The 16,871-nt window shown below is 31.4% G+C and overlaps 1 protein-coding gene across 1 annotated transcript in view; it reads right to left on the bottom strand.

Moving 5' to 3' along the window:
• Nucleotides 1–9,456: 9,456 nt before the first annotated feature.
• The window catches only part of LOC137924850 (uncharacterized), a 38,653-nt gene continuing 31,238 nt past the window's right edge, over nt 9,457–16,871 (bottom strand). Inside the window, exons 4-5 of the mRNA XM_068768229.1 lie at nt 16,854–16,856; nt 9,457–9,660 (exon numbers count right to left, since the gene is read on the bottom strand). Coding sequence (XP_068624330.1) covers nt 9,457–9,660; nt 16,854–16,856 — 207 coding nt within the window. The remainder of the gene's footprint in view (nt 9,661–16,853; nt 16,857–16,871) is intronic.

Below are 16,871 nucleotides of genomic sequence, written 5' to 3'. Positions count from 1 at the left end.
CATTTGTCTTCTTATTGGCAGCGTAATATTAAGCTACTGCGCATCTACAAATGTCCATATAATATTGGAAAGAGACAGAATATCAGATGTCTTCGCTTTTGTAGAGAGCCGTCTCTGTCGCATAGAGCCACATCTGTTTACGTGTGCTTTTATGAGATATAATTTTAGTCTCCCTTTGTAATCTAAATGTGTATTATATAATAAATATTAATGATTTATCGCACGATAATTCTTAGTTTCACGCAGCGAAATTTTTTATTTTACCCACATATTTAAATTCGCCGTCGATAGATGGCGTTGTATTATAGGTAGGATGTGTAAGCGTTTTCAGTATTTTAGTCAAAATTGGGTTGAAACACACTGTCTATTTAATATTTTAAAGTATAACATCGAATTATCATTCTTTGGGGGAGGCCTTGGTCTTAGGCAGGGGGCGTCTATCGACTGATATGATGAACAGACATTTGAATCCATTTTTCGACTATTCTTAAGTCACTAAGTAATCTGATAAAGACTACAGGTTATATATATATATATATATATATATATATATATATATATATATATATATGTGTGTGTGCATTTTTACTGAAAGCCCCTTTAAACCTCTGACAGATGTAATTTCTTAGCTGACTTGTACAAGTCGAAAGTAATATTGCTATGGAATTACAAGTCCCTAAGCCTAATGGTTTCAGGGATATAATGATAAGTATAGATGGAAATTTATATAGAAAAAAGACCACTTCAAAGTGTCACAGTTTCGTCGTCTTTTACTTATTCGATAGTGTAGTTAGAAGCAGTCAATCTACCTAAAGAAAGTACTAAATTATGATTTCAGCCGTAGAATGCCCACTGTTGGGTCGCGCCTCCAAAATGTGTTGATAAGATCATTGATCATTGCAAGCGATGACTTTAACAAGGTTGAATGAAGTCATCTATTCTAAGTGACCGTTCTTTAACTATTCAATCCGCTGTTCTATCTCTATTACTATTTTGTGTACAGATCTCATTTTTGATTTGATCTTGTCTCAAAGCCCCATTTCAATAGCTCATTAAATACCTTAATGGCACCAGTCAAAATTATATGAGGGTAGAATGAAATCTGTAGTCAAAATGTAAATTTATTATTAAAATTCAACATGGCTGCCGTTTTAAAGTGCCAAATTATAACCAATAATATATTAATTGGTTTCACAGTGGACATTTATTATCTATGCTACTAAAATTTAATAGTGTTCAATATATAATATACTGAAGCGACAGATCCAAGTCAGCAAGTGAAAGGTACAGATAAAAATGCAATTTAAATGCGTGTATTATTCAGAATAATTGTCCATCTCTTTCTTTCAACCGCACTTTTACTAACGAGCAAAAAGGATAGATGATTGTAGTGGACAGTCAACAATTGTAAAGTAATTTAAATATGTTTACACGTGGCTAGATTTTTTAAAGGTGAGCTAATTTTTTAATATAACAAAAAATGTTAATCATGTATTTGTAAAGAAATAGAAATTTTTTTTTAAATGAAATAAAAATCGCAGCTGTAGCAAATATAGAGTACAAGAGAACACGTGCGTAGTAATAAACTGACATTTTGTGTGCATGTAAAAACATCCTTATATCGGTGTTGACCTTGTATTTATAAATTAAATATTATGCTATTAACAAATTCGTATATTCTTCTAAAACTAACTAACACATTACAGCATGGCAGATTTGTATGTGTGTACTTTTAAATATAAGTTACATATAAATATATGATTTTTTCCAATATAAGTTTTAGCTAGTTCATCGATTGATTATTGCTCTTTGACCCTTTAACCAATACCTTGTGCACTCTATTTATGTTTAATAAGAAACAGATTATTCAACTCTTGGTATGGTATCCGGCATTTGATTTGGCACATCGGATGTGTGACTTCGGCAAAGATCGGCTCACAGTTACAGTGCTCAAAATTAACGATATATGGTAAAACTGTGTTTACAAAATATTAATTTTCACATTGTTTTATATCAAATGTACTATGATTTTATTTATACTCGAAACATATATATGTATATGTAATACAGCCGATGTTGTATGTCACTCCATTTGAAAATATTTTCGTTTCTTTTTGTTATTATCTGTTTATATTTGAATATGGAAAGAAATTTAGCGGATAGGAAAATCAAAGAAAAGATATTTTGGCGATGAACACCAGTACGAACGGCATTGATGTCAAACATATACATATATACGTTGATTGAAAATGAACACCTGAGTTATGCTGACAAATGAGCTATAAAGTTACACCCATGCTTTTACACTTATATTCAATCACGCTGTATATTAAGTTAGGTTCGTATTTAATGTAATAATTAATCCTTATTTAAATATTGGTAGTAATAAGTTGCTCTAAAGTTAGTAAAATTATCATGACGTGAAAATGTTACATACTATGTATCTGTCAGCCAAATGTATATGTCAATATACTGTTTATATTTAAATTAGATTGTATATAAGAAAATGTAGTAATTTTAATTTCAGCAATTTTTAACGATCTTGATAGACAACCGGCTTACAGGTAATGTTTTTTTTTAAAATGCTTCTCGGATCATAAAAATGAATTTGAAAAATAACATGCTACTGTGGTCAAAAAGTAAGGTTAATTTTTTTCCTATGTTGGTAGTACTGTCTATAACATTTGCCAAGTGTCTGTTTGTTAAAAGTTGGAATATCATATGGCTTCGCCCAAACCATTTTGAAGGATGTTCTGGGTCTCAAATGCGCCAAGTCTTGATTGATGCCAAATTACCTCAAATTTTTTTGTTAAAAAATGCGTAAAAAAAATTTCGTCTGTTGAGGCAAAGGCCTATGCAGGGACGCCTTTTTGACACAATTGAGCTGATAAAAACCGAATTGAAGGTCCTTAAGGCTATACCGGAAAAAGACTTTTCAGACTGGACTGGAAACAGCGTTGGCAAGCGTGTTTTATCTAACGAGGACGACTTTTATAAACTTACCTTTTATAAACAAAATCATCTCACTTTTTGATCAAAGTATTACACTTGTTGCGAACAAAATAATATTATTAAAAGAAAAGATAACATAAATAATATCAAAAAGTAACTTCTCGAAAGTTCATTCTTTAATCTATTTCAAATGCGAGGTTTCAATAAAAAATAGGTATCAATAAAGCATAAGTACCTATATTATTTACATGTATAAGAAAGTTTATTTCTTGTATAAATGTAAAGATTTTACACTCCCATGTCTTTAAAGTTGTAATAGCGGAAAAATGTTTTACTAGATGTAGATATATTGGCGTCTGGTTTAACAAGTACCCTCTGTATTAAGTTAAATGAAATTGCAGAGACTACGTCGATGAAAAAAAACTAAAAACAAATTAATAAATAAATATGTGGTTAACCACCTTAACGTCTTTTAAATGAGAGTACTCTTGAAAGTGATTGTTTGAAATGTAGGGTAGTCTTGGAAAAAATTATGACCACGTTTCAAGAGGGAAGAGGGCGCTGCTATAGTGTTATTCTATTAAGAAAGCTGTATATACATAGTTTGATCGTGTCAATAGTTTGTTAGTCTTCATTTTAAATAAATTAAATTTTTTGAATATGGAATTCAGAAAACTATTTCTCAGACATTTGCATTCAATGTATCCAGTATTGAGTATAAATGTGTGAAACATTGTTAAATTTTATTGAAAAAAAGCAAATGTTGGAATTCGGGTCGTGGCTTTTACCATTCATAGCCAGTGGTAGCTTATTACTTAATGTTAAGATAACGGTTAAATCGTCTAAATGTCAGTTTGAATAAAGTCATTTTGAATTTGGAACTAATGTCATAAATAGATAAATTTTAAAATCTAAGGTTATATTATTGTGTCGCCTGCTTTAGATGTAGTTAATATATTTAAAGAACTTATTTAGTAACAGACTATGATTTATTTCCTTATACGAGCACGGATTGTTATTTAACGAAATATAAATAAATAATCTAAGTTTTTCTTTTAATCCGCCTATTGTATATTCTTTTATGCCTACACATAGTTAACCTATTTAGTTTCTAGATATAAGTTGTGATTATCGTTTACGAATGAAAAGGAAAGTTAATACTTTATCGTCGTATATGTTGATGTAATAAATAGCCACTTATTTTTTTTGTATTTTTAATTATCCTTGTCTATGACTATACGGTAGATTCGTTACTTAGAAAAGCTTGCAAAAAAAATCATAAAAAGTACAATTTGAGGATGTTCTAGTTAAAAAAATAAAAGTTCACCAATACATCACTTTGCGTCGTGGTTACGTTCCAAAAAAAAAACACGATGCAAATTGAAACGCCGCAAAGCGAATTAAGATTTTCTGTAGCAAACCATGTAAAGATCGAAACTAGGTTCCATGGTCACGAAAATACTACTTTTTAAAAGAAAATTGAACTAAGTAAACATTTAAAAAACAAGAATAATATAACTCTGCCAATAAGTAAATTGGAAAAATAAAGCTGTATTAAAATTGCGTAAATTTTTAGTTAGAAAGGGAATTCCCGAGTTTTGATGGCATGGCGCAATTAGAAACAAAAGTGTTGCCATCTTTTAGAAAAAAATAAGAAAATTTCACCAAAAAATTAAAAACTCGAACCCAAAACTACGCAACCTCGAAAATCTAACGACACACAGTGAAAATTAATACTAATTAAGCAGCGACGCAACCTCGAAAAAAACGCAAAGCGAGGTATTGGTGAACTTAAAAATCAAACAAAAGAAGTTCGTTTCACTTAAGCGAAAGCTTATGCTCTAATTCCGCAGTGGAGTTCCGATGATAAAGTAGTGTCGGTAAAGCATTCTTACCTTCCGTGAATAAAGAAGTCCCACTGCTGACATGGTGGCAGTGGAGCTGTGATATTATTATCCTATAGACGTATTATAGTTGGCGTCACAGCCAAAAACCTTCGCCAAAAACTAAGGCTTTCAAAAGATAAACTACTCAAAAGTAATCATTCTCTTCTCTCTTCTTTGGCTTTAGGTGATGGACTGAGTCTTGCTTACCTTGGGCGAAGAGGCTAAGAAGGAATGCTTCCTAAATAGAAAACGGAATTTTTCTACCCATAGACAGATGTCTGTGGACAGCTCTGCGATGTGGTGATGTGGGAATACAGTGGGGGTTTTACTAGGTGTAAATTTGACAAAGTCCGTCATTTTATCGCAATGTCACATAGAAGACATTTTCTAACTTAAACATCTAGTTTCGTACGATCAGGTCTAAATCTAGTAGAGAGCAGTAATATGTTTTGGTTGGTGGTGTCCTTATTCATTTATTAACTCATATGTACACCAAACACAATAAATAGAGGAAAAAAAGAGACAATTCATATGGTACAAGAGGTCGCTTTATCGCTCGAGGCGATCTCTACCAGACAAGTCTACCAGTCAGGTTAGTATGTACGTACATATATATATAATACATTTATTATTTGTGTATATATATATTTATATATATATATATATATATATAAATATATATATACACAAACATACGTATTCAAGTTAATGTGATTACTCGATTCATTGGCCCGTAGCTGAGACGTACCGTCAAATATGTCAGTGGAGAAAATCAAAAATATATTAAAAAATTAATGCACTATGTTCTTAAGGGTGGGTACCCTTAAGACATATTATCTTATTACACCACAAAGTCACTCGATATACTCCTACCTTACAACTCTTTGCCGCCATTTTGATTTCAAATTTCGCGCCAATTCATTGCGAAGTAATTCGTTTAAAGACCAATTTTTATTTTATTTTAAATATTACACCAGTAATATATTTAAGTGTATTTAATTGTTAAAAATTAATAAAAGTTCCAAATATTCTTGTGTGATGATATTAAAATAAATCTATTTAATTTATGTGTTTTATTAACAATTGATCTTTATTTTAAGGTCTAACGGAACAGAAACTTTTTTTACGATTACGACATAATGATTTTGATTTATTAAAAAACTTAATACGTTTACATTACATAATACCGTTTGATACAATTGTTCCCAAATTCTAAATATAACTGTCTTAATGACAATCAATATGAAAAATTCTTTCCATATTTTATCACCTATTTAATTAGTCCAGACACACATCAAGCAAACAGAGATTGTCTTGCCGACAGACGGTAGCGCTTAAAGGGCATTGGGAGGATGATATTATTCCCGCAGGTATATAAATAGCTATGTAATTACCTAATGGTGTTCCGTATGGAACATTCATGTGGTTTACTTTACACAACAGTCTTATCTACGCTTGACGCTCTCTACCTGGTGCAATAATGTTACACTTAGTGTGTAAGAATTTGAATTTTAAAGTTAGACGTCGATTAATATGCCTTAGTGGTCGCCTGTTTCGATAATTAAATATCAGAAGTATATTATATGTGTGCGACAGTCATGAATGTATATTATTAAATAAATCTTATTATAGCATTCAAGAGTTTTTAGATGATCGACATGCGTGGAACTCTGATTGTTGACTCATTTGCATGGTTAACATATAATGTACACATGAAAAAATTTCATTTAAAAGAGCAATCGTCGAGCTTCACACAGCAGATCAGCGTTCCGAGCCAGTGGTTCCCCAATACTTGTATTGCTAAAATATTCGACAAATCAAAAGCGCATGTTTTAATGGCTCATTGAAGAAAGATATTTTGAATGAGTAATATTATTAATATTTTATTAAATCATGTTGAAAGGACCATTCTTGGTTATTGAACAAACTCCATGTGTCGACATTTTGAACCCTTATTCACAAAAATATGGCAGTGTCACTTCTTCATAGTTAACACCCCATCAAACTATTACTGAAGTCGAATAACGCCCACGCTGTACATTGTTAACTAATTGAAAAGCATCTTTAGAACTTTCAGCATAAATACGATAATTTTATTTGTTAAAATATTGCTCATTTGTAAAAAAATTCTCATCCGTTAACAAAATCTTTCCGACAACCAGTTTCGCGTAACGTTTTAATAATACATTTGATTTGACCAAGCTTTTCTTTTTAAAATTATCACTTAAGATATAACCAGCGCGTTGCTTATTCGCTGCAAATGCTAAGTCATCTATTAAAATACACGACATAGTTCTAGATGCAAAATCATTTCCCGAGATAAAATCTTTAGGATTTCTACGAATTCTTTTTCTTATTGCTTTGATTGCCTTGACAGCCAGGTCTTTTCTGTCACAAACAGAGGAGGTTTCATTGTACCTGTCAATATTGCAGCACATAAATATTAGACTAACACAAAGCGTATGGAGGGATATAAAAATTGTATTTGACGTCATATCTACTTTATGTAATGCAATCGCAGCGATTCGGTTCTCTTTATCACATCACTCCATTTTATTATCTCAAAACACATTACAATATATTGGGGCAAACATAAGAAAACACAATGAAGAATCATATAAAAATGACAGATTCCAAATTCAAAAGAGATATTTGGTTTATTTTTAATTATAACAGTATTTATTGCCAGGATAAGTTTATACTATGAAGGATAATAAAATGAACCATTTGAATAAAATTCATTTATTAGTATTAAATTTAAATAAACAAGCTAACGCTAGCTTAATTGGTATAAAAATAATTTACAATACAAAAACGAAATACATTTTAATTATGTACAAATGAAATCATTAAATTCTGACATTTCATTTATCTATGCTAAAATATACTTTTATTATTTTATATAATGCCGTTAATTTTTTTTTAACTAAAAAGTATTGATGTTTTTAAGTACAAACAAATTATTTCAAATCAAAATTCTTGTCCGACTAGAACATAAGATGTTTTTATTCGGCTCCATTAAATAACATTTTAGTGATTTTTAAAACGGCAATTAGACATACAAATATGTTTGCTGACTTACAAAATTATAACATAAAGCTTATTTCGGTATTTAAAAAGTAATCTAAAACGAAATTATTTAGAATATTATCACGTTTATATTTAAAATATATATATAAAATTATGAACTCACTATCCAAAATAATCATTGCACATACCCAAAACTATTTCATTTATTAATCTTTATTTATATACAGATATTGTTTTCTAAAGAAATTTATTTATTCAGATAAGTTAAAAACGAATTATATGTTATGCGTCAATGTACATTACATGTCAAATGTCACAGTTTATTACGCACTTGCAAAAAATAATTGACATTTGCGCAACAATTTAAGTAACAGGCGAGTGACATGTGAAAATCACGAATCATCTAAATGTAACATGTTCTTAAAGACACTTTCACGTAGTTTTCTCTTTTCTCATATAAATGTGGCGGGAAGTATATATATTCGCGTTGCAACTCTTTGTCGCCATTTTGATTTCAAGTTTCGCGCCAATTTGCTGCGAAAATTTTCGGATACAGACTAAACAATCACCATTTTGAGTATTTTTTTTATTTATTACATCTGTGTCTATTTAAATTGTATAAACTAATAAAAGTTTGAAATATTCTTGTGTGATCATATTTAAAATAAATAATTGTAATTTTCTGTGTTTTATTAACAATTGATTCATACTTTTAGGTTCTACCAACCAATATGACGATGTGTGAAATAACTTAGTTACATAATATCTCTTAATACAATTGTTTCTAGATTTAAAATATATCTGTATTTTTTAATATAAACAAAATTTAAACCAAGCATACAAATAAAAACAATATATACAAAGCATTTTGATAAATTGTTATCACGCTCCAAAGCAAAGGAGAAAAATTTATTACTAACATTTAGAATTTATAACCTAAAAATATTAAATTATTGTGAAATGTTACATGTTATAAAAAACATGAAATGTTTTAGGAACATCAATCTCGCAAAAAATAGACTCAAATAGAAGTACTAAATAAAAATGAGAAACATCTTTTTATCTCATACCACATAAAGCAACACAAAACTTTACTACCAATATATGTTGCCAGTGACTTGCGGCAGTGAAACATAGTATCTCACTTCGAGTCTCATTGGATAGTTTACAAAGGCTTAACAAGCCATAAAGAGAGTTAATATCGTATATTCTTGAAGAGATCGAATAAGCAATGAATGAATTGCCATATCTCTACGTATAGGCGAGTAGAAGCAGAAGGTCGCAGAAGAGATAGTTGCTGGAGTCACACAGAGTAGATCTATGCCCACAACGTTGATAGACGACCTTGAAAAGGTCAACGAAAGAGGCTGAATGCAGGCTTTTATTGGAAACCTATGTGGGAGCTCTCTATCTAGCCTCCTATATCTAACACTTTGTCATTCAAAATATGATCCTACCAGTTACATTTATTTTAGAAATTAATCATGGCAACACTATGTTAAAATTGATATTGTTAACTTTTTTATGCTTATCAAAGTTGATGTGAGTTTTATATCAGTGATCTTTTGAAAAATCAATTAAATTACAATTATTGATGACCATAAGAAATATCCGCGTGAAAACCTTCAGGGCCTGCTGAATAGCGTACGTTCTGCATTCTTCCGTCTGGAAGAAGAACGTGGTAATGTCCACTAGTTTCTTCACCTTTCTTCTCTTCTTGATGTCCGAAATCGTTACCGCTGTGCGTATCTCTGACTCTATATCCAAATTCATAACTCGCCGCGTACTGAAGCTGTGGAAAGAAGAATTATAATTACATTTTATATTCAGGCTAAGTTAAGTTAGTCAAAATACCTTAATCTAGATCCTTTTTTTTAATTTATTTTAAAATATACATATATAAACTACAATACAATCGGTGTATACATATAATCGATGATATAATACCGATATAAGAGAAAGACAAGGAATTGTTAACAGAACGTATCATCTCTGAGGTCTTATGAATCTGAAGGTAGACAGAAAACCTTTTTAAGATCCTTCAGTAGACACTGGATGCAGGTTACCTATTTGTCCTTTAGGAGACCTATGGGGGTAGTCCCATGTCCCGCAGAGAACTTTCTTACGGGTGATATGATAATTATTATGATGATATTTACAATGTCGCCTCTTAAAGGAAGAAAACCTTTAATTTAGATTCACAGTTAGTTTGTATATTTTATCTTACTATAATATATGTTAATACAAAACAAAAAACTATAAAGTTCGATATAAAGCAATGAAAAACATAATCATAAAAATTCAACTGTGTTCCCACTGTTTTGTTTGTATGTGTGTGATTATATACGTATGTGTAGGTTAAATGTTTACATTAAATAACTTAGACTAACATCACTTATTATAACTTAAACTTTTGAGGTCGGAAGGCGCTTCTAACGCCACGGTTATTCGAGACGCAGGTAGAATAGCGCGCGAACGCCAAAGTAATGTTTAAGTATTATCATATTTAATGGAATCAGGCGTTACCACGCGGAAGTCCATCCTAAGTAAGAAAAGGACCAATATTTAGCCACTTCCGCACATGCAGTGGTAGTCGTGCAATGAAATGCGGCAAACAATGCGAATCACACAACCGCCACCGCCAAATTACTCAACACGTGTTTCACCCCTCCACGGGGCATCTTCAGGAGTTATGTTACACCGATTAGTGCCAAACACAGAGTCAACTCAAGGACTCTGTGTTTGGCACATACGCATTTATCAGCGGGCTGGCGGGCGGTGCATTTTATTGCACGACTACAACTGCATGTGCGGAAGTGGCTAAATATTGGTCCTTTTCTTACTAAGTATTATCACGTTAGTTCCAAGCGATAGGAATGCCTTACTGTTATTAAGAAGTTACCAAAGTTATTGATATCCTTTTGTAATTTTACTTCATACTTCACCAGGTAGAAAATGTCGATCGCAAAAATTTGTCTGTGGGTTTTCCACGTTCAGACATAGGCTTCGTGTATGCGGCCAGTGTATTAATATGATCTTAAAAAGGCCATATATATTCTTTTTAGTGGACATCTTAAACATGCTGGTCTAAGGTAACTACTCTATAATATTGAGACACTTTGGTTATCTGTTCTACGCGCTATGTGATCCTTCAATTGTCAATTCAACTGTCAATTCGTATATGACATTTACTTTTCGTAGACGAATCTCACTCCTGATTTGAATTCGTAGCGAAATTCCATAGTTCTCTCCATGTTTGTCAAGCGATTGTGATAATCAAATATATCCCATACGTGATATAAATGTGAATAACGCACTGATGATACAGGATAATTATTTATAGATGTAATAGCTTTAATGGAGTCAATGCGTAGTGATGTATACGCCCTATAAAATAAATGGTTACAGAAATAATAAATAATTTAGTCATAATATGGATAGAAATATCGATATCAAAATTTATTATATATATTAAAATTATTTATTGTTTAATATCTACATACAGATTTTATGCTGCCAGAAGATATTGGCCAGTCACATAACAATAGAAAAAAATAAATTAATGTGACATATTTCAAAGTGACATTATACAGAGTGATTGAAAATAGGTTTAAAACTTTGACCTTGTCAGCTTTTACAACCTATTTAAAATCACCTGTAATCTGCTTACATATACTTTCTGTTAAAAAGATCTATGAAGATCAGAATATAAATTTTTTGCAATATATAATGTGAAAGTAATACATGGCTAATGCACCCGATTATTGTGACATAGATATCACTTGCCTTAAGTGGGACTGGTGAACCCATAAGTGGGCATTTCGGAACAAACTTGTCCAGCCTTCACGGTTAAACCGCTAAACATAAAATTCTTTGGATTTTTTTAGCAAAACTTATTTAACACGATTTTATCCGCTGCTTTGCACAGGACAGTAGTAATAGAGTATATATACACCAATATTTCACTTCGCGTCGTGGTTACGTTCCAAAAAAACACGACGCAAATTGAAACGGCGTAAAGTGAATTAAGATTTTCAATAGCAAACCATGTAAAGATCGAAGATAGGTTCCAGGGTTACGAAAATACAACTTTTTAAAAAGAAAATTGAACAAAGTAAACATTTAAAAAACAAAAATAATATGAGTTATATTTGCCAATAAATAAATTGGAAAAATTTATACCTTTTTTGTAACCAGAAATAATACGTTAAAATTGATATAAATTTATTATTCTCCTTTTAAAAGGCACAACACACTACGTAATTGAAACTGAACTCCAAAATAAGCAAAACGAAGTGAAAATGCGTTGATTTTTAGTTAGAAAGGGAATCCCCGAGTTTTGATGGCATGGCGCAATTAGAAACAAAAGTGTTGCCATATTTTGGAAAAAAAAGAAAATTAAAAAAAAAAATTAAAGACTCAAACCCAAAACAACGCAACCTCGAAAATCTAGCGACGTACAGTGAAAATTAGTACTAATTAAGCAGCGACGCAACTTCGAGAAAAACGCAAAACGAAACGACGCAAAGCGAGGTATTGGTGTATAATATGTCGTACTATATTGTAAGCTTCAAATTATACATCATTGAAAGAAAACATATCTAAAATTTAAATTGGTATCTCCTTCTAACCGTCCCTGTATATTGAAATTAATAAATCAATAATAAATATTGGTGTACTATAAAAATGATTTTTAGATGTGTGTGTTTGTTCAGAGTTTAGACTGAAAGGGCTGAACATCGACTTGGTCAGTCGCTATTACTTAATTAACATTACTACCACTTCGAACAGAGTTACCGCTGGGAGAAAAGGCGTAACATACCCTTTTTTAAACCCGGTGAAAAAAAAAAGATGACTATTGACGTTCAGTTTTTTTATATGACTTACTATGCAGCCAGAATGGTATTTGCAGATTCCGATGGTTCCAGGGCACTCAGGACGCTTAGTCCAACACGTCTTTTAGGTGGCTAGCTCAAGGTGTCTCTAGGAAGCTTCGACTTGGGATGCTACATACTAAAATATCACCGAATTTGAAGGCGGCCAAGATAGTTTAGGTAGACTTGCCACGATGTGATAAAACTCAAGGTTACCAGTTAAGCAGTCAGTTTCAAGAGAACGTGAGAGAACTGAACCTCGACTTGGTCACTTCCGAAAACTTTAGCAAGAAAGAACAAGTGGCGAAAGGATCTCCAGTAGAAGTATAAATAAGGATAATCAGTGTGAAAAAAAATTCTTGACCCATCTACTCATAAAGCCGCAACGGCATTGGCTTTGTATATTATAATAGTTATACATACATATATTAATTTTAATAGAGTTCATATTTAGACAGCGGACGTGAAAGTCACTTACGTAATATTTTTAATGACTTTGAATTAGTTGATGTAACTTGTTATCTACATGATTATTGCTTATACGTGAAAAAGCTTTAATTGGCTGCATAGTATGCTGTATGGCTGTATAGCTAATTTGTAAATAAAAAGGTTAAAAATTTATTAAACATAATTTCAATCAGTATGTATAGTTATCACAATGACATATATTTTTTTTATCGGAATGCGACAATGCAATCTGGCAACATAGTCTACAAGGACAGATAATAAACTATAATTAAATTTTAAAATTTATTAACCTGAATATAAATAAATACATTTAAAAAACTTTTAAGTGAAACGGTTTTTTGATACCCATAGTGTGGTGGTAGTGGAAAAATATGTACCTAGTCCGCCATATTGGAACGGCGTCCATCTTGAATTTTAAATTTTGACATAAACATCGTGTTTTACTAGTGTAGCCCTTTCATTTGATGCCCATATTGAGGGGGGTTAAGGAAAAATTTGTAATCCGCCATTTTGTATCGGCGGCCATCTTAGATTTATAATGTTATTGATTTTATTATATTGTATTGTCATCTAAATTAAATGGGTGTACCAAATTTCAGATCAATCTGACAACGGGAAGGTGCTTAAATTTCAATTTCTAATTTTGACCCAAATAAATTAACAAATAAATTCCGTACGGGTCGAACTAAATAAAACCGTTTAAAAACACATTTAATACTATATTATAATTACGTAATTTATTATTTTTTAAACCATTGATTTTTGGATAGGGTGTCTTCGTCGTTTCCGCCCATAGACGCACACTTTCATGGGACTTCCCCAACGATATCTATGAGAGGATATTACAAAATCGTCATGTATGGCAAGCGATTTGGCGATCGCCGTTTGCTATTATGCTATGTAGAGGATGATGCTGCCAATCCTCTAGAAATTTGTTTGTGATCATTGGCAATTTTATAAAAATGTGAATTACATAAGATTTTCTCCCAAAAATCGAACTCGCGATCTTCGATTGCAAGTCTCAATCCTCTACCGTTGAACTACCACTGTTCTAATAGGGTATAATATATATTAATTGTCAGCAATTGATTTATGTATTCAGTTATATGTTACACACTTCGAAATGCTTCGTAATAGTAAATATGAACATCAAAAATATGTAAAACATTTTGAAAATAGACAAGTTGAACTGATAGAGTACACCCGCAGACAAAGATATACACACAAACTATTATCTTTTTTAAATTTAATCTTTCGGTTATTATTGACTTATTGCAATAAATTAAAAAAACACAACCCATGTAACTAAAACAAAACTTCTATGATGTGATTTTTATATGAGATACAATTTGTTAGATCCATAAAGTATCCGAATCAACCCAGTAAATTGTCTAGATCAGTGATTCCCAAAGTGGTGTTTATCGACCCGTAGAGGTCTATGGAAACCTGCAAGGGGTCTACATCAGCGAAAAACAATTTGGGTGTCCATGAAATGAAAATGGATGTCCACGATAGTGGATCTCATTACATACACTGATAGTACCTATTTACTTACATCATACTGTCTTATAATATCAAAACAGATTGAATTGACGCCAAATGTTGATAATTTATTATTAAAGCATCAGGTTCATCCTTCTCACTAAAAATATTGACTTATTGCTTATGTTATTTTGTTTATAGTTTATTTAATGTTACGTATATTTTACATAACAGATACAAAATTTTATTTTGAGTGGTTTTAATTTAAATTCAATTAATAAATGTATAAATTAACATGTGTTTTTACTTTAAGTTTTTAACACTAAACTTCACTACAGTTAGAAATTTACAGGAAATCAATATCAGGTAAGTAGGGGGTCTACCCAACACGGAAAAACATGCCAAGAGGTCTACGACACAAAAAAGTTTGGGGAACTCTGGTCTAGATGAAATGACAGTGAGCAGGCCATATACCGCACGGAACAGATAGTTACTAGAGCCTTAAGGTTTTATAGTGGAGACGGGCAAGCCAGCGCTGTATATGTCATATATCATACATAATACGTCGTCTTCTTTTCAGCCGATGGACGCTATTCGCAAGGCATACACCTCCCAGAAAGATCCTGGTCTGGCTACACGCATACAGCAACTCCCCCTTGACCATTTCATAGGTCTACCTAGTGTGGAACCTCTCCACGCCGCGTCTACCTGCCCCAACGACCACCGGTTGCAAGACTACCATATGGTATAAATAATGTTACGCTACTAGCCAATTTAGGCTTTGTGCAGTTTTACAATTGAGCTCACGGAAACAGAAGTCGGAGAGCTAAAAACTTTACTCAAGTAGATCGTATTACAGCAATGACGTTTGCACAAAGAGGAACTACATCCGTGTAGATGTGTAGTGTTGTGACTGTAGTGTAGTGTGGCGTGGCGTAGCTGTCGCCAAGCAGGCCGACCCTGTCCGCCCTCGCTTGTGTATTATATAATTCCGCTTAAAGAGCGCTCCGATGAACCGAAGGCTTTGCGCAGTTACCCAAAAGATGGAAAGACGACATTATTGAGGTCGTTCGAAGACATAATGAGGTTTACAACCGGTTTTTGGAAATCTATATGCAATATATCTCAGTGAAGGTCCCACAGATTATTTTAAAATTGTTAAATTAAACGAAAAATTCGTACAATAATTAAGATTACTTATATACAGTTTATTTATAAAATATAAATGCAGTATCATCATGCAATATCAATCATAATGCAATAACAACTTTATGGAGATACATTTTTAAAAGATTTTACAAAATTATTTTACAAACTAGCTGTACCCGGGACTTTGCATGGAATTAAACAATAAATTATATTATTATGTAATAAAAGTTTTTCTAAAACAAAAGTAGCTTTAGCCGCACATCATGTTCATCTATCTGCTAGTATATGTCCTTTAAAAATCGGTCCAGCCATTTCAAAGATAAGCCGGAACAAACAGACAGACAGACGAAAATTAAAAAAATGTAATTATTATATATGTACCGTATATAAATTTATATAAATGTAGTAAAAATGAAATATATTATTATTAAAAACATAAACACCAATTTTATTTATTTATATATACGTACTAATAATTTAATGATTTAGTTTCAAAATATTAATATATTTACAAGTCTGTTGGATATTATACATTTCATTTAAACTGTAGAAATAATTTTAAATAATACTTAACCTTAAAGAATCTAATAGGTAATGTATATGAGTTAAAATAAATAACTAAATGTATCCTTAATATAAATAAATATTGTTGTACAATATAGAAATAATCTGAAGGTTAATAATTACAATATTTTATAATTTAATATAGTATTACAATATCATTACAATGCTAAATATAATTGTATATCTGGCAGGTTAAACGAAATAAATAACAATATTAAACTCGAATAATAAAAAAAAAAATACACAAACAAACATACATATTTTGATTTATTTAACATAATGAATATTTATACATACACAGTTGAATTCCGGAAAAGTATGTCAAAAAAATTGCAGAAACGGTGAAAGTTTTTTTAACTCCACAGATAATTTAATTGAATAATTATAGTAAATATTTATATCCGGAGTTACAAGGTAGTATTAGGAAAATTTGACCTTATTAAGTGACTGCCTTTCCTGGTTTTAT

This window comes from Battus philenor, unplaced genomic scaffold, assembly GCF_028537555.1.
Source record: "Battus philenor isolate CCGP_79_NKW_IND1 unplaced genomic scaffold, ilBatPhil1.0.hap1 SCAF_25, whole genome shotgun sequence".
NCBI classification, from domain to species: Eukaryota; Metazoa; Arthropoda; class Insecta; order Lepidoptera; family Papilionidae; genus Battus; species Battus philenor.
This window is presented reverse-complemented; position numbering and strand designations above follow the sequence as displayed.